This window comes from Myotis davidii, unplaced genomic scaffold (assembly GCF_000327345.1).
Source record: "Myotis davidii unplaced genomic scaffold, ASM32734v1 scaffold1219, whole genome shotgun sequence".
Classification (NCBI taxonomy): Eukaryota; Metazoa; Chordata; class Mammalia; order Chiroptera; family Vespertilionidae; genus Myotis; species Myotis davidii.
In genome coordinates, this window is record NW_006290442.1 from 815,615 (window position 1) to 843,423 (window position 27,809).

Consider the following 27,809-nt stretch of genomic DNA (forward strand, 5'->3'; position numbering starts at 1 on the left):
AAGGGCACAAATTTTTGTGCACCAGGCCTCTAGTCTATATATATAAAAGCCTAAGTGACCATTAAGACCAGTCGACCAAACGACTGGTCAACCAGTCACTATGATATGCACTGACCACCAGGGAGCAGCACTCAATGTAGGAGCTGCCCCCTGGTGGTCAGTGCACTCCCGCAGCCAACGAACCTCCCACAGTCCCTCCCCCCGGCCGGCTCGCCAACCTCCTGTGGTCCCTCCCCACAACAGGCCCCCATTGGCCCCAATCATGGGCCATGCTGAGAGACCCCACCCATGCACGAATTTGTGCACTGGGCCGCTATTAAGTCCATAAAAAGACAAATAACCCAACTGAAAGACAGGCAAAGGCATCAAAGAGACATTTCTCCAAAGAAGATATATATATATGAATGCAATAATCACAGAGAATGTCAAATGTTGGGGAGGATGGGGACAACCTGGGATCCTTGAATGCTGCTGGTGGGAATGTAAAATGGTGCAGCCACTTTAGAAGACAGTCTTGCAGTTCTTCAATAAGATAAGCATAGAGTTACTATGTGACCCAGCAATTCCAGAAGTAAGTATATACTCAAGAGAAATGAAAACATTATGCTACACAAAAGCTTGTACAGAAATGTTCATAGCAACATCTATAATAAAAGCATAATATGCAAATCGACCAAATGGCTGAACAGTGGAACAACAGTCCAGATGACCTTCCAGGCAACCTTCTGGATCAGTGGTCGGCAAACTCATTAGTCAACAGAGCAAAATATCAACAGAACAACGACTGAAATTTCTTTTGAGAGCCAAATTTTTTAAACTTAAACTATATAGGTAGGTACACTGTTATTAACTTGATTAGGGTACTCCTAAGGTTTAGGAAGAGCCACACTCAAGGGGCCAAAGAGCCACATGTGGCTCGTGAGCCGCAGTTTGCCGACCACGGTTTTGGACGAAGCCGGGGCTGCGAGGGCCGAGGCAGCTAGGGCTGCAAAGACCTACCCTTGCACGAATTTCATAATAACCAAAAGGTGGAAACTACCAAATGGTCATCAACTGATGCACAGATAAACAAATCAAAATGTGATATATTCTTACAATGGAATATTATTCAGCCTTGCAAAAGAATGAAGTACTAATACCTACTACAATATAGCTGAACCTTCCTTTATGCTAAGTGAAAGAAGCCAGATGCAAAACACATTTTATATGATTCCATGTATATGAAATGTCCCAAAAAGGCAAAGGTATAGAAAAATAGGAAGTAGATAAATGGTTGCCTAGGGCAGATGAGAGATGATGGCTCAAGGGTACAGGTTTGCTTCTGGGGTGATGAAAACGTTCTAAAACTCACTGCCTGCACAGCTCTGTGACTATAGTAAAACCAATGAATTGAGCACTTCAAGTGGGTGAATTGTATGGTACATGAATTATATGAAAATAAAGCTGTTTTAAAAAAATATGGGCCAAAAAACATGGCCAAGGATTATAGATATTTGAGAAAACCCTCCAACATGAAAGACAGAGACAAAAACAGACAGAAAAAAAGGATTAAAGGGAAACAAAGACAAAAAAGGAAGAAGAAAACATTAAAAAAAAATTTTCACTTCATATTCCCAGAAATATAAGAGAAAAACTGTATCCATCCAACAAGACCAGGATATAATCAAAGAACCAAAAGGAGCTCTTAAAAATTAAAAGGTTTATGGTCAACATTCAACATTGGACAGGTGTGGCAGAGAATGCCACCATATCTCATTCATCTAATTCATCCTGAAGTGTGCAATGTGTCATGACTACTAAGAAAGAGAAATCCTTCAATTGAACCCTGATTTTATTTGGCAATTTACTCAACTAAGAGTACATTTCCCTGGCTCCTTGTTAGCTAGGTGCAACACACAGCTAATTAAGTGTTGTGAGGACTTCCAGGAAGGCTCCTGGAAGGGAACTAAGTGGGCTTCCTCCCTCCTGATGCCTGGAATATGCGTGTGACGGCTGGACTCCAGCAGCCACCACTGTGGGGACAGAGGCCAGGCACTGAGGACACAGAGAGCGGTCAGCTCCTGGTGATTTAGGGAAGTGCTGGACCTGCCCTGGGCAGCCTACCTCCAAACTTACTTTACCTGAAAGAAAAATAAACTATTTATTTATGCCACTGTTACTTTGGGTTTTATGTAATATGCACTTAGATATACTCTTAACTAATTCAGAAGAATTAGAAGAAAGGGTTAAGGAAATCTTTAAGAAAATGAATTTGAAAATAAAGAAGTGATAAAAATCATAGAGGATAAGTCCAGTAGATCCAACATCAGACTAATAGGAGTTCCTGGAAAAGAACAGAAAGAAAAAGAGAGAAAGAAATTGTCATAGAAATAATACAAGTTTATTATACATTAATAATACAATAATGAAATTTCCAAAATTAAGAGATGCTAACCTCATGATTAAAAGTGTCTAACAAGTGTCAGGCTCAAAAATAGGAAGCAAAATAACACAAAAGCTCATCAATGTAAAATGTAAGAACATAAGGGATATGCCCTGGCCAGTGTGGCTCAGTTGGTTAGAGCATCATCCCATGAACAGAAAGGTTGTCAGTTGGATTCCGGGTCAGTGCACATCCCCAGGTTGCAGGTTCAATCTCTAGTCAGGGTGCATGTTTCTCTCTTCTCCTCCCCAACATCGCCCTCTCTCTCTAAAATATCAGTAAAAATATATTTAAAAAATAAACAAAAACATAAGGGATAGAGAAGAAATGCAAAACTTCTAGAGACCAAAAAAAAAAAGACACCCCACAACAAAGGACAGAGAATTAGAATGCTATCAGACTACACACTGTTAGAGGACAATGGAACAATGCATTAAAAAATTATTCTTTTTTGTTATTGTTAATCCTCACCCAAGGGATATTTTTTTCCATTGATTTTTAGAGAGTGGAAAGGAGGGAGGAAGGAAGGAGATGGAGAGAAAAACATCAATGTGAGAGACAGACATTGATTTAGGTTGACTCCCGAATGCTCCCTGACCAGGGCCTGGGATCAAACCTGCAACCCAGGTACATGCCCTTGACCAGGAATCGCACCCATGACCCTCTGGTGCACAGGTGGACGCTCTAACCACTGAGCTACCGGATAAGGCCAAAAAATGATTCTTGAAAATTATTTCTAGTGAAAATGATTTATGATTTAGATTCTATACCCAGTCAATCTATCAATCAAGTACAAAACTGACATTTTAAACAAAGACTTAGAAAATGTACCTATCACACTACCTTTTCTTAGGAAGGTACTAGAGAATGTGTCCCAGCAAATGAGGAGGACACCTAAACAGAGAGAAATGAGACCTAGGAAACTGCAGATCTAGGAAGACTTCAGTAAAAAAGGTATCAGGCCCAGCAGGCATGACTCAGTGGTTGAGCGTTGACCTATGAACCATGAGGTCAGGGTTCGATTCCCGATCAGAGCACATACCTAGGCTGATGGCTCGATCCCCAGTATGGGGTACAGGAGGCAGCCAATCAATGATTCTCTCTCATCATTTATGTTTCTATCTCTCTCTCCCTCTCCCTTCCTCTCTGAAATCAATAAAAATATTTGAAAAAATAATTTTATATGGTAGTTATAATGGAACAATATGTAACATTTTAATAATAGGTTCATTTAAAAATATGGAAGTGAGCCCTGACTAGTTTGGCTTAGTGGTTAGAATGTCAGTCCAGAGGGTTGAGAGTTCAATTCCCGGTCAAGGGCATGTACCTAGGTTGCATGTTCCTCAGCTCCAGTAGGGGCAAGTGCTGGAGGCAAACAATCGATGTGTCTCTCTCATGTTGACACATCTCTCCCTCTCCCCCTCTCCCCTCCCTTTCACTCTCTCTCTAGAAATCAATGGAAAAAATATCCTCTGGTGAGGATTTAAAAAAACTTGAAAATATGTAAGTGAGAAAGCCATTGATTTGTAGGAAAAAAACAAAAAGCTGTACTAGAAACAAAATTAATCACAATATATTTCTTGGCTTTGACTAAATTATGTAACTTATTAAATATAATACGGGGATGATGACGTTCTGGCCTAGTAATTCAGTTGGTCGGAGCATGGTGATGATAGGCCAAGATTGTGGGTTCGATCCCTGGTCAGGGCATATAATGAATACTATATAATAAAAGCATAATATGCAAATCGACCAAATGGCAGAATGACCAGTCAGCAGGGGGCGGGGCCAGCGAACAGGCAGCACCAGGCCAGCCAAGGATTGTGCCAATGGGCAGAGGGAGGGAACAGCAAGGGGCGGGGGGGTGACCAGCAGCAGCAGAGGGGCGATGGCGGGGGTGGCCAGCAACCTCCCCTGATTGGCCAGCCCAGTTGCCTCCCACAGAGAGAGGCCAGACTGCAGCTTAGGCCTGCTCCCCGCCTAAGCCACCAGTAGGACATCCCCTGAGGACTCCTGGACTGTGAGAGGGCGCAGGCTGGGCTGAGGGGATCCTCCCACCCCCGCCACCCAGTGCATGACTTTTTGTGCACTGGGCCTCCTAGTATATAAATAAGTGGAACAGCAAATCGATGTTTCTCTTTCTCTCTGTCTCTGTCTCTCTCTCCCTCCCTTCTCCTCTCTCAGCTACTTTTTTTCTGACATAAGAATAAATATCTTGGTTGTGACATCCAGGTATGTCAGTATAAGCTTATTATTTAGCATCAAGGAGATAAAGCCAGAATAAACAGTGAAAACTTACAGCAACTGCCTCTGGGGATTGGGATTGGGGAGAAGTGGGACAAGAATCTGTTGCATTTCATTGTAAGCCTCTTGGTATTAAACAATATAACATGAACATGCATTGAATTAAAAGTAAGGTAAAAGTAAAATAAATGATTACCTGTTTTTCATCCCAGGATAGATTAAAACCCAAACTTCTGTATGATCAGGGCCTCCCAGGATCTAACACCTTTGCAGTTTCATTTCTGTTATCCCCTCATACACCTGTACCTAGGACTTTCCCTCCAAAGCCCACTTCCTTATGCCTTCCCTAGGCTGTAATAGCCTTTCCCCATCCCTGCCTAATAGATCCTCCCACCCTAAAGGCTCAGGTCCAGCTGCCTTCCTGCTCCCGGAGCAAGCTGTCTCGCAGAGTGCAAAAGCTAAGCACCTGAAAGATCAGGGCCGTGGGGCTCAGTTCCAGCACCTGCCTCTCTGGAGAGAGCCAGACCCAAGGGTTTGTTGTGAATGAGAGCTAGACTAGGAGTCCAGCCAGGGCCCGGTAAGCCACCTAGAAATGTATACCGTATAAAATGTAGTGTGCATAAGCCTATTTCTGTGAAAAGTAAAGCTTTCAGATAATCAAAGTGTTCTGGGACCTTATAAAGGATACGAAACCCCGAGCTGTCTCTGGGTGTTAACAAGGGTGCTAGGGAGAGGAATGTGGGAGGAGCCGCCCAGGCCTTGTGTCAGTGCCCTGAAACTATTCAAAGGCTCCAATCACAAACCAGAGGATTTCCTGCACTTCCTCACTGCTGGCTTAGTTTGCACTTGTCTGACTCTTCCCTGCATCCCTTTTCTTTTTTTAAAAAATATACTTTTATTGATTTCAGAGCGGGAGGGAGAGGAAGAAACATCAACGATGAGAGAGAATCATTGATCAGCTGCCTCCTGCACACCCCACACTGGGGGACCAAGCCCACAACCTGGGCATGTGCCATGACCAGGAATCAAACCGTGACCTCCTGGTTCATAGATTGATGCTCAACCACTAAGCCACGCCAGCTGGGCTCTACATCCCTTTTCTGTGTGTACTGGGCCCCTCAGAAGCAAGCTCTAGAGCAGGTATTAATTATGCCCCCTAGTCTTGAAGAAGATCTTTTGAAAGGATGGAACTCTACCCACATAACACCTGTCCAGGGGCGAGCGGAAGTGAGCAGCAGGGACCAAGTCCACAGGCTGAACTGTCTGTAAAGTTAGGTGAGTGTTTCTTCTGGGGTGACCTTGCCTAGCCCTACAGCCTTCTTCTCTAAGCCCTGTCCTTGGAGATGAGTTTTTAGGGACCAACTGCCCTGCTCCAGGCCCTACAACCAACTCAGGACTTGCCATTCAAAGACTCGGGTGACTAGGGGTCCGCGTTGGCTCTTCGCCTATCCCTCAGTCTCTCCTGTAAGTCTGCCAGTACTATAGCCTTCTAAAGGCTGTTCTTGTGCTGGGCATGGTTGCCATTGCCATGGCTTAGCAAAGGACCGCGTGCCGTGGCTGGTTTGGTTCAGTGGATGGAGTGTCAGCCTGCGGACTGAAGGATCCCAGGTTCGATTCCAGTTAAGGGCACATGCCCGGGTTGCGGGCTCCATCCCCAGTAGGGGGCATGCATGAGGTGGCCGAATTATGATTCTCTCTCATCATTGATGTTGCTATCTCTCTCTCTCCCTCCCCCTTCCTCTCTGAAATCAATAAAAGTGTATTTAAAAAAAGAAAAGGGCCTCGTACTAGCCCAACTCTCCAGCCCCACTGGCCCAACTCCCAGGCTCAGCCACTGATGCTCGCTCCTCCCCTTCTCACTGGCCCTGTGCTCCTCAAATTTGTACCACGACAAGAACACCGGGTGCCACTCTCCCTCTTTTCTCCTCTTTCATCAATGTGCTGGGGGTAGGGCGGAAGAGTCTATCGAGGGCTTACCCAGAACTTCACGAGAAAAAAGGCATTGGAAGGTCCCCGTTCAAAGAGCTCCTTGAGTCCACCCTTTTTCTCCGGGAACTTGTCATAGATCTGGCGGATGTCCACGGCTTCAAGGTAGGGGTCACTGTAGCTTGGGCTTGACTGGCCAATGTGTACGAACAGGTGCTTGTTGTACTGTGGAGAGAACAGCTGGTCTGAGGGAGAGGCAGGGGTAGCCGGGCAGATAAAACGGACCAGAGCTCAGATCCCAGCCATGTGACCGGGAGTGAGTAATCTCACCTCTCTGGACTGCAGTTTTCCCACTGGTAAAATGGAGACAAAGGATTGACTATAAAGCAAAATTAATGGTATACAGCATCTGGTGGGGTGTCTGGCACCCAGCAGGTGCTCAATAAATTGTAGCTATTATTTGTATTATTCGTAGTCTTGCCTCTGCCATGAACTGTCTTTAGGCAAGTCTTTTTCTATCTTTGGGCCTCTGTTATTTCACAGAGATCAGACCACTGACCTAGAGGTGTTTTCAAATTGTGTTCCACCCGTGGAGACAGGGCTGGGTGCCTCTGTTCTACAACCAAATGAAATCTACTTTTTGCACACAGTGGGCTTCTGAGTAGGAGCTTGTTTGACTAATGAGTCCCTCACCTAAAAGACAAGTTGGGAATGTCAAAGTGAGATGGCCACTAAGTCCCTGTTGGCCCAGCCTCCTCCACATGCTACTCTGACCTTGCAGGTGACACTGTTCATCTAGGAACAAGCCGTTGAAGGGGGATGTGGGTCAGAGCCACAGGGAAAGGACGGGACAGCCTGGGGGTGAGGCTGGGATGAGCAGTTCACTGGGAGGAAAGAGGACATGGAGGGAAGAATAGAGGTCAGGGAGGGAGCAGGAAAGCGAGAGCACCTGAGAACGGACATGGAGCAAAGAAACCGTGGTGGGGGCTTTGGGATGGGAGCAATAGCTACACAGGGAGAGAGGGAAGGTGAAGTGAGGAAAGAAGAGGGAGGTGGCTTGAGGAAGGAAAGGAAAAGGGGAAGAGGTTCAAGGGAAGGAAAGGCTGCCAAGAAATGAGGAACCTAAATTCAAGCCCATAGCTGAGCGGGGCAGGATTGGGCTAGGAAGCCAGAAGCAGGTGGAACAAGAGCTGGAAAAGGTGGGGGAGCTGCAGGGTGAAAGAGTAGCCAGACAGGGACCAGGACCTACCGTGTCAGGGTCTTGCTGCTGCTCCAAGAAGGCAGAGAACTCCAGCATCCAGAGCTTGGAGCTCGCCACACTGCGGCCCTGCCACGGGGGTGCTGGGGGTGCTGAGGGCGATGGGGCGGCTCCTGAAGGAGACTCGAACCCTGCAGGCAGTGGGAGAGGCACATGTGAGCCTGTTCACACACGCCCTCCCTGCTGACAGCCTCTGTGAGGACCCCAGGCCCACCGGTGAGACAGTGCTAGCAAGGGAATCACCAGTTTCCCCTAAATGGGCTCTGACAGGGGTGGTGGAGGGCTTAGCCTGCCTGGTACAACTCAGTCCCCTGGCCACACACTCCAGAGAGACTGCATGCCTGCTGGACTGAAAGGGCTTCCAGGGCAGGCTCTGCTGGGTTCTCGCCCTCAAGGAGGTTCTGGTCCACCGGAGCTATCAGACCATCATTAACCACATTGACGTAGCCCTGTGAGAAGAGAACATCTCCTGTGGGATTCCCTGCTGTCGCTCCAGTACTGAGCAGTGCCTGGCCCAGGATAGGCACTCTGATACAGGTCTGTGGTAAAGGAAGTCGTGAATAGGATTAAAATTGATAAGGTATACACTCAGCACCAAAGAGGAGCTCCTAGTCCAACTTGGGGTGGTCGGGAAAGGTTTTTCCGAAGGCGACGCTTGAAAGGAGTTATGACGGAGAAATAGACGGCAGTTCGTGAAGCCAGGGAAAGGGCGTTCCGGGCAGAGGATACAGCAGAGGCAAAGGTCTGGGGGCTGTGAGATGCTCCATGAGTTGGGAAACTCAAGTCTGTGGTAGAACTGGAGAGAAGGACGGGTTTGGACCAGGCCAGGAACAGGGCTGAAGAGATGGGCTGGGCTAAGAAGTGTGAATTTTAGCCTAAGGGTTTGGGAGAGGGACAGGATTTTACGTAAGCAGGGCAGGGAAATGCTCAGATCTGCATTTCTGAAAGACCCTATTCCCGTTTGGAGGAGGACTGGCAGGGCGGGCACGGCAGACAAAAGCAGTCCTGCGGGGTTTAAAGTAAGTGCAGTGGAGGAAAGAGGAGGGCACAGACGGACATGAAGCAAAGACAAGCCCAGGCCTTGGAGACTGACGACGAGAGAGCAACGAGGCCGTCCAGAAGGCACTAGTGTTCCTTCCAGGCTGGGAGTCAGAGGAAGGGAGGCCCCATGTGCTGAGGTCCAAGGAGGGAGATGGAGAAGAAATGGTAATCAGAGGGGTGGCTGGAAGGCCGAGCTGGACAGACACATTAGCCTGTGCTTAAAGCATCAGCTGAGTCATTCATTCATTTGTACAAGCATGCTTCCCGAGGAACTGCTGAGTGCCGGCAGGACAGGATACTGGAGGAGGTGGACAAATCAGCCACACAGATGACCACAGTCAGATGCTAGGTGGGGGTGCACCAGCAGGGCACCTGATCTGGGGTGGGGGGTGGGTGCCTGAGCCACAGCACTGAGGCAGGGAGGGAAGGAGAGGGGAGAAAGATGAGGTTTAACAGAGGAGCCCTGCAAGTCCTACCAGTTCACACTGTATCCTGAAGGCACCAGAGCCATTATAGGGTTCCATGCCTAGAAGCAACATGCTGAAATGGGTGCTTTAAAAAGATGACGAGGGGGATTACAGGGTGAAGAGAAGAGACGGGAGACCTGGAGCCAGTTAAGTGGCCACCACAGTAATCCAGGCAAGATCTAGGAGGCCTGAGCAAGCACAGCGAGGCCAGTGAGGCAAAGAGGGGAGGGGAGACTGCACAGGGCTGGGAGGACCCCAGGCGGCAGCCCCTAGAGCAGGAAAGGCCAGGCAGAATGGGGGCAGCAGCTACTCCCAAGCCAGAAAAGGTGCTGAGGGCGAGGATCCTGTCTTGCCCTGCCGAGTGGAACATGGTGAGGGACCCTCATGAGAAAGACGCAAGGACAGAGCTGGTCACCTGAGCAGTGCAAGGGGGTGAGCTCCTGTGCTGGCCCAGCTGCTGGACCTGCGCCTGCTCTGGGCCTCTTCCCAGGAAGGGTTCCCTCTGCTAGTAAGGGTTCCCTTTCCAGCTGCCAGGCACCTGGGACCTGGAGGCGGGAGCTGCAGGGGTGCGACGGGCGAGGGAGCTGTTCACTGCAGACCCACCTGGCAGAGGCAGCGAAGGCTGGACAGTGTAGGTTTGTTGAGAGAAAGGTTTCACACTGCGGGAGGGGAGAGAGGAGGTGTAAGCCCTGGGCAGGATGCAGCCCCAGAGCCTCGAGCAGCGTCCATCGCTCTCTGTGTGGCAGGCCCGGTGGTCTGGTCATCAGTGGCCTTGGTGGGCTTTGGCCTCCCACTTCCTCTCCTGCCAACTCCCTCATGTTTCAGGGTTGATCCACAGAAGCAGCATGTCTACTGAAAAACCCATCCCTCCCTTATCCCTCCCTCACAGGCCAGCCAGAGCCCTGGTTCCTAGCCTACTTCCCGTGGGGTCCCAATCCCTGGCCCTGCTACCTCATGGACAGACTGGTGTTTTGGCAAAAGCCACCACAGGGTGTCCACAGTGTAGACTGAGCTGCTGTCTGAGAGCAGGAGAGCCGGATCCCCAAGCTCAAGGCCGTAATAAAAGGTAGACCCCAAACTGCAGCCCAGTCCCACCCTGCGGCCCAGGCTCAACCTCTTGAGTTTATGCGCTCCAGTTCAGTTCAGGGAGCAGCTGGTAGCAGGCCATACTCACTCGTGGGATGTTCCGGCTTGGCCCGGCAAAGCTCCTTGCCAAAACTGAGGAGGCAAAAAGCATAGTCAGCATAGCCCATGTGCACAAGGGCCCTGGTGTGGGGAGACGGTGCTGTGGCCTCAGCTGGAAGGTGAGCTGGAGCCTGGACCAGTGGGTGCAGGAAGAGTTATTGCTACTGTCTAGAGCTTGGCTACAGCAGCATCCCAGTGTGTCTCAAGGCACTCTAGTCTCTGGACACGCTCTGCTGACATGGTGCTCCCTGGGAGAAGCACCCAGCTTGGTAAACAGCATCTCGTATTCCTCCATGAGAGAGATCCACAGTGCACAGCAGCACGTAAGGCTGTGAACAGTCCTACAGTCAGGAAACCAAGGCAGTTCTAAGTGCCCCAAACTTACTTATGCATAGAATCACTCTGTGTCATATCTATTTAAACATTCTGTGGACTAATGCTTTCTGGAACACCCTCTGAAAAATGATAGACATGAGCTGCACCGAGCCCAGGACAGGGCTGTCACTGCCTCTACAGCGGCTCTTGAAGACCCATTTAGACCCTACAGCCAAGAAAACCCTGTGAGAACACAGCCCTGGAAGGGAGGAGCCTTTCAGGACCATTCCGAAAGTGTGAGCCACCTGGCCATGGCTGAGAGGCCAGTTCTTAGGCCGAAACATTTAAAATTTGCACAAGAGTTTGTTGATGGACATCAGCCCTGCAGCTGGAAGGAGTGGGATCCTGAGGGCAGAGTGGGCACCAGGCCAAGTGGCAGGGCCACTCAGGGTCACACTGGTGCTGCACCAGAGCCCCAGCTTCAGCCCCCGTCCCCAGGACTTCAGCTTCCCCTTTTGTCCATTAGGCCAACTCTGTAGAGCTTCTTGGGTGGTCAGCTAACGGGGGCGACTCTGTCCCTTGGGAAAGGTCTGCTGTGCTCCTGCCAATACCCCCAGGAAGGTAGTTCCAATACCAGCTGAGCTGCCACCCAGCATGGCCCTTCGGTCCTTGGTCCCTCCTTCCCCCTAGCTCGCCTGGCCTGAGAGGACTCAAGCAGGAGAAATTTGGTCTGGCCAGTGCTCTGGCTCTGCAGAAGGGGGAGGAGCGAGAAGGAGAGGCTGGTTTGGCCTCTGGCTCCAGGCAGCCCCACTTACCCCTGAGACTGCTGGGCAGCCAGGGCCCCGGGCGAGGGCCATTTTACTGTGGAAGGCTGTGGCGGAGATGATCTGGGCGGACGACATAGCAGCCATGCTCTGCAGGGCCTTGTCCTTAGCTGCCTGATCCTGGGGGAAGACAGTGGAGGGGAGGGCCTCAGCAGCGGCGAGGCGAGGCAGGGAGGGCTTGTGGTCAGGGAAGCTGTCCCACTCTCCGTGGCCAGAGCCCTGGACTAGGCAGGCCCCAGGGAACAGGCTTATGTCCTTGCAAAGCTATTACTTTGCTTTGTGATCCTGAGCAAGTCACGTGGTTTCTCGGATCAGTTTCTTCATCTGTCAAAGAGGCACAATACTTGCCCTGCCTATTTGACCAGCACTTAAAGAGACTTTGAAGACCATTCCATTTACAAACCACGGACCAGAGAACAGGGACCTTTTATTTATTTATTTACTTATTTTTCAGACTAAAAAACAATTTTTTATTGAAGTATAGGTGGCATACAATAGTATATTAATTTCAGATGTACAAAATAGTGACTTGACACTTACATACCTTACAATACGATCTCCACACTAAGTCTAGTAACCATCCGCCATGATGCAAAGTTATCATAGTATTACTGACTATATTCCTGTGCTGTACATTACATCCCTGTGGTTTATCTATTTTATAACTGGAAGTTTGTGCTACTTATTCCCCTTCACCTTTTCTACCCTCTCTCCTCCCCTCTGGCGACTACAAGTTGAGAACAGGAACCTTTCAGTTCTTGCTCATCCCCACACCACTGGTGGCTGGGGCGGCACCTGGCTTACGACAGATGATACATAATTCTGTCGGATCCCCCTTTGAATGAGCAGGGGGTCGTCCTTGGTCACCTGGGCTGTTTGGTGGCACGGACAGTCTCCTGTGACCCGTACCTCCCCCCCGTCTCAATCCTGCCTTGTGGGGCCCCCCAGCACGCCCTACCCTTTACAGGTCAGGATGTAAACACTGGCTGTCTGCCCTCTGTGGGCCCAACCTGAAGAATGGACTCACCTGCACAGGCTCTGAACAGATAAGCACTATGACACTGCTAATAATACTAACAGTACTAATAATGCTTTTTACCCTCACCTGAGGGTACGCTTATCGGGTACTACCTAACCCTGTCATTTACAGAAGGGGAGACTGGAGGGGCTCAGGAAGGGGCAGTGATTCCCCTAAGCTCATGCAGCACAAGGCAGAGTCAGGCCAGACCAAGCCTGAAACCCAGAGGATTTCTGCCTGACCTTGCTCTGAAACCCCTTTGAGAATATGAGGAAATCCTCAGACCAATCTCCATGTAAATGTGAAAATCTGCATATTATTAAAGGGGCTCGTGGCTCCCTGATGTGTGCCCAGTGGTTGTCCCTAGGCCCCAGTGAGAGCCTGTGGACAAGGAGCGGTGCAATTCCTCTAAGCAAATGTGAGCCGCACAGCCAGGCCCCAGTGGAACTAAAAGTTCTCCTCAATGACTCTAAACAGAACACTGGAAAGTCTGTTCCCAACTCTGGTCCCCGCCCAGGGTCCCAGTGAGTCAGAGGCAGACCAGAGGGGGAAGCAAGGGGCAAGCTGGGCTCCAGGACCCTCAGGGTGACCTGGAGGGGCATGTGCCAGCCTGAGAAGGAGGCATGAACAGCTGAGGCCCAGCCAGCTGTCCAGAGACAGAGTGGGTGGGGGACAGCTGGGCTGATGGCAGGAGGAAAAAGCTGAGAGGCAGTAGGGTGTGGCTTCCTAGGCGTCCCCACCCACTCATTCAGAACCTCCAGAGTCGGGATCATGAACTACTGGGCCACACAGGACCTTCAAGGTCATGTAGTCAAGGGCTTTTAAACTGGGTTCTGAGGTACTTTGGGGTTCAAGAGCCATGGGCATGAGAGGTGAATAGAAGGAGGGAGTCTCTGGCCTCTGGTCTGTTCCTCACCAACCTAGCGTTGACCTGAGTAGCTCCTTTAATAACAAATTGGGGTGATATTTGGGGGAAACAAAACCAAAGGGACTTACACTGCTTTACAAAAATTGTTTGTAAATTGCTGGTCTTAGTCTAATGCCCCCAAATGTTATTAGCTCTTCTTACCAAGCGGCTGGAGTGGCTTAACACCTCCATGCAATGCTTCCTCCTAGTATTCACCAAACGGGCCCCCTGGCCAGGGTCCGAGAGGCCTGAGTCATGTGGGGAGCAGGGCCGCCCCGAGGGGAATGCTGCCAGCAGCTGGCCCTCCACAGAACAGTCACCTGTCACTCGAGGAGGGGCTGATCCAGGGAGGGGAAGGAACTGCCAGTCCCAGAGAGCAGGGCATGGGAAGGAATTCCACCTGTTCCCACAGCAGCATCCCAACCACCCACAGCAGTGCCTCCCATGCCTGACCACCCTGGAGGCGCCAGCTGATGGTACTAGCCACGGGGCTCTAGGAGGCTTCAAGGAGTGGGGTCTGGAGGGCGTTCTGCTGTAATCTGGTGAGGGCACTGCCCCTGGGGGAAGGGGGCACAGCAGGAGACTGACCTGTGGCCCCAGGATGCTGTGGAGCCTGGCAGTCCACACATGGCTCTAAGGTCAAGTGTCCCTTCTTGTGTGGACAGGAGAGGTTATAGGCTGAATCCCACTCTCATCAATACCAAGAAGCATGCTGGCTCCACACACAAGCAGCCAGCCCCTCAACACAAAGGGAAGCCTTTTCCTGCTGGAAAAAGAGCCTCAACTTCCAGAAACGGCCCCATCTGTGCCCTAGGTCCCTCCTCCCACAACTGCCATGAGCCTTACCTTTAGCTTGGCCTGGATCTCACGGGCTTTGCGACGAGCCAGCACCTGGATGTGGCTGGAGACCTATGGCAAGAAGAGAAGGCTCCTGACCCTACTTCCCAGACAGCCTACCTCCCCATCCTAAATCCCTGACCCTCAGCCCTCCATGGGCCTCAATCCACTTCTGTGGACTAAAGGAGTAAATGGATGCATGAATGAATAAAAGAAAGGGTCAGTCAATGAGGGGCCCTCAGTCCTCTAATCCACAGCTGGGAAATAAATAGAAGTGCAGTTCCAGTGCTTTGCTTTCTATTCTCTGGTGTCTTGGAGAAGGATGGGGAGGGGACTGCTGACTCCCCAAAAACGAGGGATGGCAGCAGGGACGGCGGGGAAAATGAACTGTCCGTGGGACACAAAAGAGACAACCCATCCAAGCTGGTCCCACTGAGAGCCCACACTTAGTCCTGAGGAGGACCTGGCCCACCTTGGGAGTAGGCTAGTGCTGGGGTGCCTGCCCGGGGACCCATACCCGTCTCCCAGGGCCCACCTGCTTCCTGGTGCGGGTCTTCCCTGTCCGGAGCTTGATATAACGAGCAATCAGCTCATTCCGACCTGTGGAGAAACAAAGAGCCATCAGTGGGAGGAGAAGGACAAAAGGCAGGCAAATGAGGTGTCTGAGAGGTCCCTTCTGGCACCCTCTGCCCACCTTGAGTGGGTACCTGGGGTGAGGACTATGCAAATTTCCTCTTGCCATCCTTGGATCCCAGGGATCTCCCAGCAGCAAGAGGAAGCTGAGGCCTTGCTGGTGGGCTGGTCACCTGAGAACAAGGAGGTGCCAGGGCCATGGCCTCCTGCTGGATGCACAGCTTGAGGTGCCCTCTCAGAGCCTCCTTATCACGTGGCCCCCTCACCTCTGCCCATGGTAGCCTGACAGCTGCCTCTCTGCTTCCACTTCTCCTGGGCCTTCTGCACATTTGAGAGTCTGCAAGGAAGTGCCTGGGCCTTGGCCCTTTCCCTGTGCAACTCCCACAGTTCCTACCACCTCCACAAATGCACAGGCCCTTACACGATATCCTGTCTGTGTGAAGCAGGGAGCCTGGGGAAATAAGTGCTGACACACTGACTATCCCCAGAGGAGGTATGAGGCCCTTAACTCAAGATACACAAACGTAGGCCAACCACACTTCCACTCCATGGTTCTGAGGAGACCAGTCAAAACAGGTCTACATCCTAGAGCAGGGGTCCTCAAACTGCAGCCCGCGGGCCATATGCGGCCCACCGAAAACATTTATCCAGCCCGCTGGGTGTTTTTGCCGCCACCGCTGCCTGTCCTGCTTAGCAGCTGACTCGTCCCGAGCCCGCAGTGGGCATGTGTGGAATGTCTGAGGGACAGTGAACTGGCCCCCTGTTTAAAACGTTTGAGGACCTCTGTCCTAGAGGCTAATGCTGTATCTGAGAGACCCAGGAAAAGTGCCCTGTTACCATAAATGAGATCATGAAAAGGGGTTCCCTGGGTCAAAGAGCTCACCACCTAGTTGGGGAGAGACATGTGTCCACACAATAGCTCCAGCTCATGCTACGGACAGTCAACATGCAGTGTGCTCTGAGAGCGAGTGGTCAGTTCAGGTTGGGTGGTCAGGTGAGCATTCAGTTGGACCTTGACCACTGGGAGGATTAGACCATAAAGAAGGGCATTAGGTTGGGGACAGGGAGGGAGAGAGGGTTTGAGCGGCAGCTATCACTTCCTTGCTTCAACTCTGGGGCCAGAAGGCCCAGCCACCAGCCTGCTCTGCCCTGCTGGGCTCGCTGAGCCTGGAGGGCTGTGGCTCTGAGTAAGGAACCTGCTGATGCAGGGGGGAGGCAGGACGAGTGGGCTATCTGCCACCTGAGTTGTAAAAAGAGAGCACAGCCAAGGCCACGCCGGCCCCCCAGCTGACCTCTCCCCACTGCCAAGGCTGAATGAAGAGGCCACCCTCAGGAGGTCTCGTCTGCCAGAAGAACTGGCTGGCCTGGAAGCACCCGGCTGTCTGTGTCAGGGAGAGAGGGGAGGGAAGGACCAGACCCTGGGGACACCACCCTGTGGGCTGGCTGGTCTGTACCTAAAACCGAGGTCCAGCAAGATGTCTCTTCTCAAAGCTTTCCAGGGACAGGAATTCCACAGGCTCCTTGGGCAGTCCAGTGAATGTCCCACCCTACGTCTCACTAGATCACTCACGCTGCAGTTAAGAAAAGCTTTTCTTCACCGGCAAGAGAGCTAAGTCATCCCACAGGGGACTGAAAACGGGTCACAGAACTGGGAGGCGGGAGCCAGGCTCCGGCCCAGCAGCTCCACACGAGCTATGGGACCTCCACACGTCGCTTTCCTCTATGGACCTTCAACTGCCTTCTCTCTTTAAATCCAGGCCCTTTAAAGGATTTCCCACCAGACTTTCCAACCGAAATTTTACAGACTTAGGAAACTGACATTAACGTTGGCTTAACGTTAAACTGAGCTCTCTATAGCTCAGTTCCCTTTACTGTAAAGTGAATGTAAAATGCTTCAGGCCCCTGTAAGCAGTCTAATTCAGAGACCAGTCCAGGGGTGAGGAAAAGAGTGGGGCAAAGAGAAGGTTCCGGAGAGTTGGGAGGTTAGCTGCAGTGCTGGAGGATGTGGTGTTGAGAAGAACAAGCTGGAGTCTCGGGATTGGCGGGCAGCCGGAGGGATGGGGAAGGCAGGGGACCCTAGCTTGGAGACCATCTGGGGTAAAGTTCTAGTGCTGCTTCTCTAGCCCACACCTTGTACACAGGGAGCAGCTTATCAATTCTCTGTCTTTTCCTGTTAAATTCCCAACGCCTCAAAGGAAGGGGCCACATCTCCATTCAGGTCTACGTCTCCAATATCTGGCATGTATTTGTCAAATGAATGAAGAGGTGAGTCCACTAGTGAATAAGGAAGGCTCTATCTGATGATAACTATATGTAGAATCCAGCCACTCCTCATACCTCACCCTGCATGGTCCAGCGCCCCCCACTGTTGCCCTCCTGCCCACTTTCTGGCATGGACTGTGATGAAAGCCTACCTGAATTCCCTGATCCCAGTCTATTCTCAACAGTGGCCAGGGATCCTGAGGCTCAAACACCCTCCAATGGCTTACCATGTCCCTCAGATTAAAAGTGTCTAAGCCCCTACAATGTCCTGGAAGCCCCCTACGATGTGTCCACCTGCTCCCCAGCTCAGCCCCTCTTTGATCTCATGCCACCCACCATCGGGTCTCCTCGCTGTTCCTGCAACATGCCAGGCCCACTTCCACCTCAGGGCTTTTGTGCATCCTGTGCTCTGTCCCAGAGACCCACATGTCCTTGATGGCTTCTTTGCTCAGATGCCACTGTCTTGGGGACATCTTCCCTGAACACCCCACTGAAAGCTGAGCTCACCTCCTGCTCACCCTTTATGCTCCAGGTTTCACTTATCTCCATAGCACCTTCTAACATACCACGTGATCGATATACTCATTTAGAGCACTGTCCATCCCCACTCCCATGGGAGGAGAGCTCCTAGAACAGGGACTTTTGTCTGTTTATTTACTTATTTATACTCTACACCAACCAGGTCAAACTCACGGCCCAGCCAATATAACAATATGTAAGAAACATTTTAATAAAAATTCTGTAACTCGCCCTAACCGGTTTGGCTCAGTGGATAGAGCGTCGGCCTGGTGACTCAAGGATCCCAGGTTCAATTCCGGACATGGGCATGTACCTTGGTTGTGGGCACATACCCAGTAGGGAGTGTGCAGGAGGCAGCTGATCGATGTTTCTCTCTCAGCAATGCTTCTAACTCTCTCTCCCTCTCCCTTCCTCTCTGTAAAAAAATCAATAAAATATATTTTTAAAAATTCCGTAACTTAATTTTTACAATAGCCTGTTACACATAATCCTATCTAATAAAGAGATAATATGCAAACTGACTATCACTCCAACACACAAGATGGCTGCCCCCATGTGGTCAAAGATTGCTGGCAGGGGAGGGCAGTTGTAGCAATCAGGCCAGCAAGGGGAGGGCAGTTGGGAGGGACCAGGCCTGCAGGAGAGGGCAGTTGGGGGGAACCAGGCCTGTAGGGAAGGGCAGTGGAGGCAATCGGGCCTGCAGGGGATGGCAGTTGGGGGCAACTGGGCCAGCAGGGGAGGGCATTTAGGGGCAATCGGGCTGGCAGGGGAGCATTTAGGCAGTGATCAGGCTGGCAGGGGAGTGGTTAGGGGGTGATCAGGCAGGTGAGCGGTTGGGAGCCAACAGTCCTGGATTGGGGTCCCAGATTGGAGAGGGTGCAGGCTGGTCTGAGGGAAACACACACACCCCTGCATGAATTTCGTGCACTGAGCCTCTAGTTATTAATAACAAACTACAATGTTTGCTCATGACTGATTATATAATCCTGTTGCATTCATTTCCCTTACGCACAGACACACCATTTCTCTCCACTAATACTAGCAGGGAATATCTTAGCAGCCGATTGCCACGTCATTAGTCTTGTACTGACTTGTTTGGAGTGAGCAACCGGAAATATTTTGCTTTTGGAGAACAAGAAAAATAGGTTTATTTGCATTATGCTTATTAATTTGTGCAGTTACTCAGTGTCTAGTAAGTTAATGTTGAAGAAAATATTAATTTGTATTAAAATGTTCTATTATTTTATGTTAATGATTACTCATTTATTTCAGCCCTTTGTATTCAGCATGTCTCTATCGAAATAAACCTACGTTTATATGAATATTGAAGCTTTTGTTTTTTTGCAGTCCACATAAACTTAAACCTTGTTTATTTGGCCCGTGTTAGCCTTTGAGTTTGACGTGCTTGCTCTACACCTAGAAACTGCCTGCATATAGTAGGCTCCCAATAAATATTTGTTAAATGAATGACAAGGGAAGGATGATGAGATGTTGGTTAGATGCCCCATAAAGTGCTTTAGCTTCTAAGAGAAAGGTGCGAGTTAAATACATGAAAGAACCCTTTATAGTCAAACCTCATCTCTAATGTCTATACAACAAAAAGCATCTCACAGGCAACAAGCAAAAGAGAGAATGCTTTAGTTGCTGGGGAAATCAAGTATTAGCACAATCTGAAAACATAAAGAGGCCATCAAGAATGCTAATGTTGCTAGGTGTGTAAAAGAAACAATGATCACAGGCAGTTGAAGAGGTAGAAAAACTGTTGCTGATTTGGATAAAGGGAAAGCAGTTAGCCAGTGACAGCCATTTCTGAGGCTGTGATGTATGAGCAAGCAAAGATGCTGCATGCTGACCTGAAAGGCGCCCCCTGCCCCGCCCCCACAGGTCCAAGTGCTGAACGTGATTCCTTTAAGGCTAATAGGGGGTGATTCAGTAAATTTAAGAAAAGAAGTGTTTATTTATAGATTAAACAGTACATTACACATATATTGTATATAAGAAAGGCTAAAACAGGGAATCATTTGGGGGTCTGGGACAGATTAATTTACATTATTTCTAACGGGAAAAAATGATTTGGTTTTCGAACAAATCACTTCCCGAACAGCCTTCTGGAATGAATTAAGTTTGAGAGCTGAGGTTCCACTTTACTTCTGATTAGCTAGAAGAACTTCCAAAGTGCTTTGCAAAGAATGTAGAGTATACATTCTTTGCAAACAAAGAATGTATACTCTAACAGCTTTATTTGCACTTGCCCTTTCAATCTTTACAACAGCTTTATGCAGTTGAGTCTCTCTATACAGGAGCAAATCCAATCTAAAAGTGGAGATAGGGGGGTAAGGGATCAACCAAAGGACTTGTTTCCATGCATATAAGCATAACCAATGGACATAAGACACTGGGGAATAGGGGAGGTTAGGGGACTGTCTAGGGCTTGGAAGGCTCTCTTTGAGAAAAAAGAATTTAAAATACAAATACAAAATTAAGTTAAGATCACTTTAGGTTAAGATGGGGATGTTCACTCTCTTGATGGTGCTGATGGCTTCACAGGTGTATACATCTGTCAAAACTTATCAAACGGTCCACTTTAAATATGTATAGTTTAGTGCACATTGACTATATGTCAATGAAACTACTTTACAAATTAAAAATAGTTTAGGGATTTGGAAGAGGCCCATACAAGCATGAGCCTCATTTAACTTCATAGAAAACCCATCTCCTCCCTACAAAAAGGCACGCAATTATACCTGTTTGCCAGAAGAGGAAACAGGTCAGAAAATCTCACCCAGACCACCCACCAGCAGGTCTAGGACTGACTGCCTGGGTGTGAGCCCTGGCTCAGCCACTGCAAGTGACACAGAGCCTTGCACAGAGAAGATGCTCGGCGAATGGGAACTCCTGGCCCGCCCAGAGGTGTCTCCTCTGCAGCTGAGGAGCCCATGCCCTTCACAGGGGCCGAGACCCTTCCTCCAGACATCCTGTGCAAGGAGCCCCAGAACATGAAGACGGAGTCCCACTCAACCCCACAACTACCTCTGCCCTCAGAGCAGCATTCAGGAGCTCTACTACCCGACAGACCACCTTGACCCTGGGAAAGAGGTCAGCAGTGGGGCCAAGGAGCCAAACGCAAGGGGTCTACGTCTGGCTAAGCTGACTGTGGATGTTTCAGATTGTGCTTCTTCCCTCCCTTTCTTGGGAGCTGCACTCTCCGCTCCCTTGCAGGCTCATCTCAGACTGCTTCTATCCAGTCTCATGCTACTTGTTGGAAGTAATGCTAGCAGTTGAGAATTCCCTCCTGGGTGGGATTGAAGTGCTGGGTTTCTGTGGGTATACTGAGCCAAGAGGGACCAAACAGCTTCCTTCCTGCAATCAGAGTTCCCCCAGAGGTCAACCCAGCCATTCTACTGCCTCCAGGCCAGCTGACATCTAATCCAGGCTTAGCTCCTCTCACCCTTGTAATAATAGTAACAATAATGAACACGTATTGAGCACTGACATGTGCCAGGTACGTGTGCAAACAAAGAATGTATACTCTAACAGCTTTATTTGCACTTGCGCTTTCAATCTTTACAACAGCTTTATGCAGCTGGTACTGTCACCTTCCCTTTACAGACAGGGAACCTGAGGTGCGGAACTTGTTCAAGGTCACAGACCAGCATATGTTTGAGAGTCAAATCCATGCAGTCTGGTTCCAGAGTCTGTCTCTTAACTAATGCACAGCATTACTTCTATTTAACATGGGATCGAGGTCTATCTCTTGCAGGAGCAGGGGCTGGACCAGGTGACCCCAGACTGTTTGTCTAGCCTAAGGAAGAATAAACTGAAGCCCATAGAGAGAATGTGATTTATTAACTGTCAGTTTCTTAGGGTCCCAGGGGCCACAAAATCCATTTCTAAGACTTCACAACTATTCCACAATGACTGCTTTCTCTCTTTTTTTTTTAAAATATATTTTATTGATTTTTTTACAGAGAGGAAGGGAGAGGGATAGAGAGTTAGAAACATCGATCAGCCGCCTCCTGCACACCCCTACTAGGGATGTGCCCACAACCAAGGTACATGCCCTTGACTGGAATCGAACCTGGGACCTTTCAGTTCGCAGGCCGATGCTCTATCCACTGAGCCAAACCAGTTAGGGCGACTGCTTTTTCCTATGGATGCCCGCTCCTGGCTGGGATGGTAGCTTCCTCTGCAAGACACCATTCTGCTCCTCCTCTCTGTACCGAACCCCAATTCTCTGGGACTCTTCATGAAGTCAGTCCTTGGTGATGTCTGACTGCCCCTCGCCCTGACCCAGACCCAAGAGCTTGCCCACCTGCTGTCACTCTCTCATGGAGTGTGGTACCCAGAGCTGATGGAAGCCAATGGGCTCTAAGTAATGCAGACATCAAGAAGTCCAGAGAGTCAGGGGTAGAGGCAGAGAGAAGTAGGGAGCATGTACCCAGAGGTAGAGCCCTGAAACCACAGTGAAGGCAGCCAAGAAGAGCAAGGACAGTCAGAAACTAGTAGAAAATCCAGGAGTCAGTGGGAGGGAAAGACACCTGTATCCTGACCCAGCTCTGCCACTAGATGTAAGACCCCGGGCCTTCTCCCCTCTAGTGGGTGAGAGCACATGCTGGGGCAGCAGGAGGCCAGCCTGGACCTTGCTGGAGGCCAGTTGGGCAGTTGGGCATTGCAATGTGGCAGGTGGCTTTGGCCAACCCCAGAGAAGACCTGGGTGGGGCTAGGAAGGACACCCCCAGACCCTGGTCCATCTGCCAGAGGACATGTGTCCAACAATCCCCAGCTCACATCCACGGCCCCACCCTACCAGGGTGAGGACTGCCGATGGAGAAGGGAGCCTTGGCCTCCTCACAAGCTGATGGTAGGGTGTTCCTAATGAAGGATCCACAGGTCACCACCACCTTCTCCCAACCTTCCCCACACACCCTGCCAACCACCCCAGGCTTTTCCTCAGCCATATATTACCACTAAAATTGCTATCCCACCTGCAAAATCCTGTCTTAGTCATTTCTGTATCTCTTTTCCTCTGTACTGACTCCCTTTCTATATCAGCCCTCCCTTGCCACATATTAAATGACATAAAGTAAGTAAAGCGCCTATCACTTAGCAGAAGGTCAGTAAAGAAAGCTATTACTGTTCATATAGTTAATAAGGTCCTGTTATAACTAATGTTATTTGTCTTCAAAACTGGAATGGGCTGAGAACTTGAGGGGAGGAACCTCATCACCCAATGAGCTCTCCATCTCACCTCTGCAGACTAGGACGGGGAGGAGGCTGGCCCTTCCTCCACAACCAGCCCAATCCCTATGTCCAGGGATCAGCTGAAGCCATAAACACCTGCAGGAGGAGGAGGCTATTTGTGGAGAAACTTGTGCCTGAAGCCTGAGAAGGCAGTGATTAGGCCTAACATCTGAGCTAGTACCAACATCGTCCCTGGAGGGCTCTGAAGCTCCTGGTGAAATCTTACCCAGGCTTCAAGGCAACCGGCCCAAGAAACTTCCTGGATTCCCCCCCAAGTGGGTGTGCCCACTCCTGCCTCCAAGCCCTGGTCATGGGGTCTGCACCTTTCTCACAGTACTTGTCCAAAGTCACTGAGCTCTTGTCTGACTCCCTCAATCAAATGTGAGCTCCTGAGGGCAGACATGTCCCAGTCAGCTCTATACCCAAGTACCGTTCACTGGGCACCTCTTCTATGCTCTCCCAGGAGCAGCACTAAAAGGTAGTGTCTTCTTCCAATAAGCATGTGAGAAGAACCTCAACATCACTAATCATTAGGGAAATGCAAATCAAAACCATAAGGCACCACTTCATACCCATAAGGATGACTCTTAAAAAAAATGGAAAATAGTAAGTGTTGACAAGGATGTGAAGAAATTGCAACCCTTCTGCATTGCTGGTAGAATGTAAAATGGTGCAGCCACTGTGGAAGATAGTGTGGCAGTTCCTCAAAAATTAAAGAATTAGCACATGATCCAGCAATTCTACCTCTAGGTATATACCCAAAAGAACTGAATGCAGAAACTCAGATACCTGTACACCTATGTTCATTGCAACAGTAATCACAACAGCCAAAAGGTAGAAACACCCAAGTGTCCATCAACAGGAAAACAGATAAGCAAAATGTGGTATATCCTTACAACAGAGAGTACGATAAAGAATAGACATACGCTACAACACGATGAACCTTGAAGATATTGTACTAAGTGAAATAAGGCCAACACAAAAGGACAAATACTGCATAATTCTACTTCTATAAAGTACCTAGAATAGTCAAATTCATAAACAGAAAATCAAATAGAAGTTACCAGGCTGTTAGCTGGTTTGGCTCAGTGGATTGAGCGTCAGCCTGCGGGCTGAACAGTCCCGGGTTTGATCCCCAGTAGGGGGCGTGCAGGAGGCAGTCGATCAAACATGTCTCATCACTGATGTTTCTCTCTCCCTCTCCCTTCCTCTCTGAAATCAATAAAAATATATTTTAAAAAGAGAGAAGTTACCGGGCTGGAGGAGAAGGGAAAGGGGATTTAGTGTTTAACTGGGTGTGGAGTTTCTGTTGGGAAGCATGAAAGAGTTCTGGAGACAGATGGTGGTGATGGCAGCTCCACAATGTAAATGTATTTAATGCCACTGAACTTAAAAATGATTAAAATGGCGAAATTAATGTAACGTATATTTTCCCCACAATAAAATAAATAAATATACACCCCAAAAGGTGGTATCATTATCATCACCATTTTACAAACGAGGAAACTGGTGCTGAGAACACCTTGCCCACGGTCACACTGGCTACTGGGACAGAGAGCGAATTGGCAGCTCAGCTCACATCATCACACCTCCAGAAGCACAGGTCCGGGTTCTAAGCCAGAAAGGAGAGCATGGAAGGAGCTGGAAACCGAAAGTGACCAAGCAAAGGGGAGGGAAGGATTCAAGGAACGTGGCAAGGAGGTGGGGAGGGAGAAGCTCGGCCGCAGCTCCCTGGACCTGTGTCCTATCGTCACAATGACAAGAGTCATTGGGTCCAGTGCCTACTCTACGTCTCATTAGCTGTGTAACACATCCAAAATGCGGATTCCCTTCCCCTCTGGCAGTCCGTTATCAGTGCTTTGTCCAGCTCTCCCGAAATCACCATGCACAGTCCCGCTCTGGGCCAATGCTCATTCCCTTCTGTCTGAGCACACACCCCCCTCCTCTACCAGCTCAAGTGCCACTTCCTTCCATTAAAATTCCCTTTGGTTTAATGGCTGTGTGCAATGTAATGGCATTAATTTACTTTCCAAAGATGTTTCTCCTGCCTCTCCCCTTACACTATGAAATCGTTTAGACCACAGGCCTCAGACCATGCCTGGTTCAGAGTGGTGGGCACGTGTTAAGAACTGACCGACTGCTAACAGGAATGGGCAGTCTAGGCCACAGGCACCTGGTCAAACAAAGGAGAAAGCAAGGAGAAGAGAAGCAGAGAGACATACGGAGAGAGAAGAGAGGCAGAAAGATTTAAGAGCAACCGCCAGGAGGGCAAGAGGCATGGGGGGCAAAAAGGAATGCAGAGGAAGACAGAGCCAGCTACAGGCTCTTGCAAGCAGGAGGGAGAAAGCAAGACAGCAGGGCCAGGGCAGAGCTGTTGGAGAGGGAAAGGCAGAGTGTGAGGGCAGATGGAGGGGAGAAGTTTGCCCCATGCTCACCTCCCCACACCTGCCCATGGGGCCAGAGGCCAAGGCCTGGCTGAAGGCAGTCAGAATGACCAGCGTGTGTCAGTGCCAGGGCAAGGGTTACACAGTGACAGGGCAAAAATGAAAGCAGCCGTGAAAAGGAGAGGGCTAGCAGCCCTGGCCTGGAAGCCAGTCCACAAGTGTGGGAGGCTGGGCTCAGAAATAACAGGTGCTAATCTCTCCTGCAGCTGTGCACAGCATCTGCATGTCTGCCTGGCCACTGACAGTGTGCTTCTCTGGGCGCCCAGGACCAGGGCTGAGAGCAGGCCTACTCCTGTCCTCAGAGTTGGCAGGTCTAGAACCTTGGTCTGAGCACTCTAGAGTCAGTCTGTCCTTCTGCCGAGCCTTCTTCCTGCTGCTTGTTCTCAGCTCCCACCCTGTGCCCCACTGGGCCACCTGGAAAACCGCAGATGGCCTCCAGACGTGGGTGAGTGTAAAGACCAGGGCTCTCCGTTGGCCTGTGGACTGAAGGGTCCCAGGTTCGATTCTGGCCAAGGGCACACGCCCAGGTTGTGGGCTCAATCCCCAGTACAGGGAGTGCAGGAGGCAGCCAATCAATGATTCTCTCTCATCATTGATGTTTCTGTCTCTCTCTCCCCCTCCCTTCCTCTCTGAAATCAATAAAGAAATATAGTTTTGATAAAAGAAAAATAAAGACCAGGACTCAGGGGCTCGGGCACAGGAGGATCCCTGAAGGGAGATGAGAAGACGGAGGAGAGCAGCCTCAGTGAAATGTTTGAGTCAGCTTGGCAGCTTGGCCCTCTGCCTCTGCCTCCCTGGGGTCCATCCCACACACTGGGCCTGAGCTCAGAGCTATATATACCTCCCAGATGGACGGGAGCCCCTCCACCAACTCCCTGCGCAGTCCTTCCTTGGCCCAGACCTCATGCCAGGTAAGAAGAGATGAGGATAAGCTCACGTCTGGACCCTAGCAGGATCTGTACTCACGTAGGACAGGTGCTGTGAGGGCTGGGTGAGTCAGCAACACTGCCAAGCAGCCTCCAGCCCGTGCCCAGAGCCTGCCCCACCTGGGGCTGGGCTAAGCAGAAAGCTAAGCAGGGGCAAAGACAGGAGCAGGTGGGAGGCTTTGTACAGCTCACAAAGGCCACTCAGGGCAATAGGGGAGCACTATATGAGGAGGCAGGAGAACTGGGCTCTAGCCCCGGCTCTCTCGCTTACTACCTCACAGACTCTGGGATAAACTCTGGCCTCTCTGAGCTTCCCTCTGCATCTGCAAGCAAAGTTTATAATTCCTCCTTCCCTTGAAAACATCAAAGGGATAACTGATATTAGAGGCCACTGAGTGCTCCTGTCTTAGCATAACTAGGTGGCTCCTGGGCTCTCTCCTTCTCCCAGGTTAATCTCTGTGCCATCCCCCCACCCTGTGGCCTCCTGGTCTTTCTGCATAGGGGGCACCAACGTGGCCAGGACAGTTTGCCAAACACCCTTTCATCCTGCTCCACCGCCACCTCCCTTCTCAACAGCTCTCCTCCTGCCAAACAATTCTAACCCAAGGCCTGTCTGAAGTCCACAGACTGGCCTTTACTAAACCCTGGCCCAGGCACCACCATCTGGAGACAGAATATAAAGTCTCTTAACCCAATTCTCTTACAGGTAAAGTGAGAATAGAAATATCTACCCATAAAAACTAAATAAAACTAAGATCCACCCAAATGTCCATCAACAGATGAATGGATAAACAAAACGTGGTCTGTCCATACAATGGAATGTTAGTAAGTAAAACAAGCCAGACACAAAAAGACAAATACTGTATGATTCCTCCTCTATGAGGTACCTAAAGCAGTCATATCCACAGAGAAAGCAAACAGAGTGGTGGTGCTGCCAGGGCTGGGGAAAGGGGTGAGTGAGGAGTTAGTATTTAATGGGTACAGAGGTTCAGGGGGGATGATAATAAAGTTCTGGAGGTAGATGGTGGTAATGGTTGCACAACAATGGGGATGTGCTTCATGCCACTGAACTGTACACTAATAGTTAAAAAGGCAAATATATACTTTTTGCCACACACACAAAGAAACAGCTCAGCACCCAGAGTCTGGTGCACCACAGCACTCAACTAAATAAACGTCAGCTGGTTCTGCCACACTCCGTACCTCCCTGGGCCTTCCCAGAGGCCTGCAAGCAACCTCAGCTCCTTCCCTTTGCTAAATGTTTCTTGCACACTTGTTTGCCCAACAATCTGTCCCTTTAAAGCACAAAGACGTATCCTGCGAAGAGTCCCCGCCCCCCC

At 49.9% G+C, this 27,809-nt stretch overlaps 1 protein-coding gene across 1 annotated transcript in view; it reads right to left on the minus strand.

Moving 5' to 3' along the window:
• The window catches only part of TEAD4 (TEA domain transcription factor 4), a 51,664-nt gene that overhangs the window by 7,757 nt on the left and 16,098 nt on the right, over positions 1 to 27,809 (minus strand). The window contains exons 4-10 of the mRNA XM_015563761.1: positions 14,980 to 15,044; positions 14,454 to 14,516; positions 11,674 to 11,802; positions 10,533 to 10,576; positions 9,962 to 10,017; positions 7,842 to 7,981; positions 6,644 to 6,817 (exon numbers count right to left, since the gene is read on the minus strand). Of these exons, the coding sequence (XP_015419247.1) occupies positions 6,644 to 6,817; positions 7,842 to 7,981; positions 9,962 to 10,017; positions 10,533 to 10,576; positions 11,674 to 11,802; positions 14,454 to 14,516; positions 14,980 to 15,044 (671 nt within the window). The remainder of the gene's footprint in view (positions 1 to 6,643; positions 6,818 to 7,841; positions 7,982 to 9,961; positions 10,018 to 10,532; positions 10,577 to 11,673; positions 11,803 to 14,453; positions 14,517 to 14,979; positions 15,045 to 27,809) is intronic.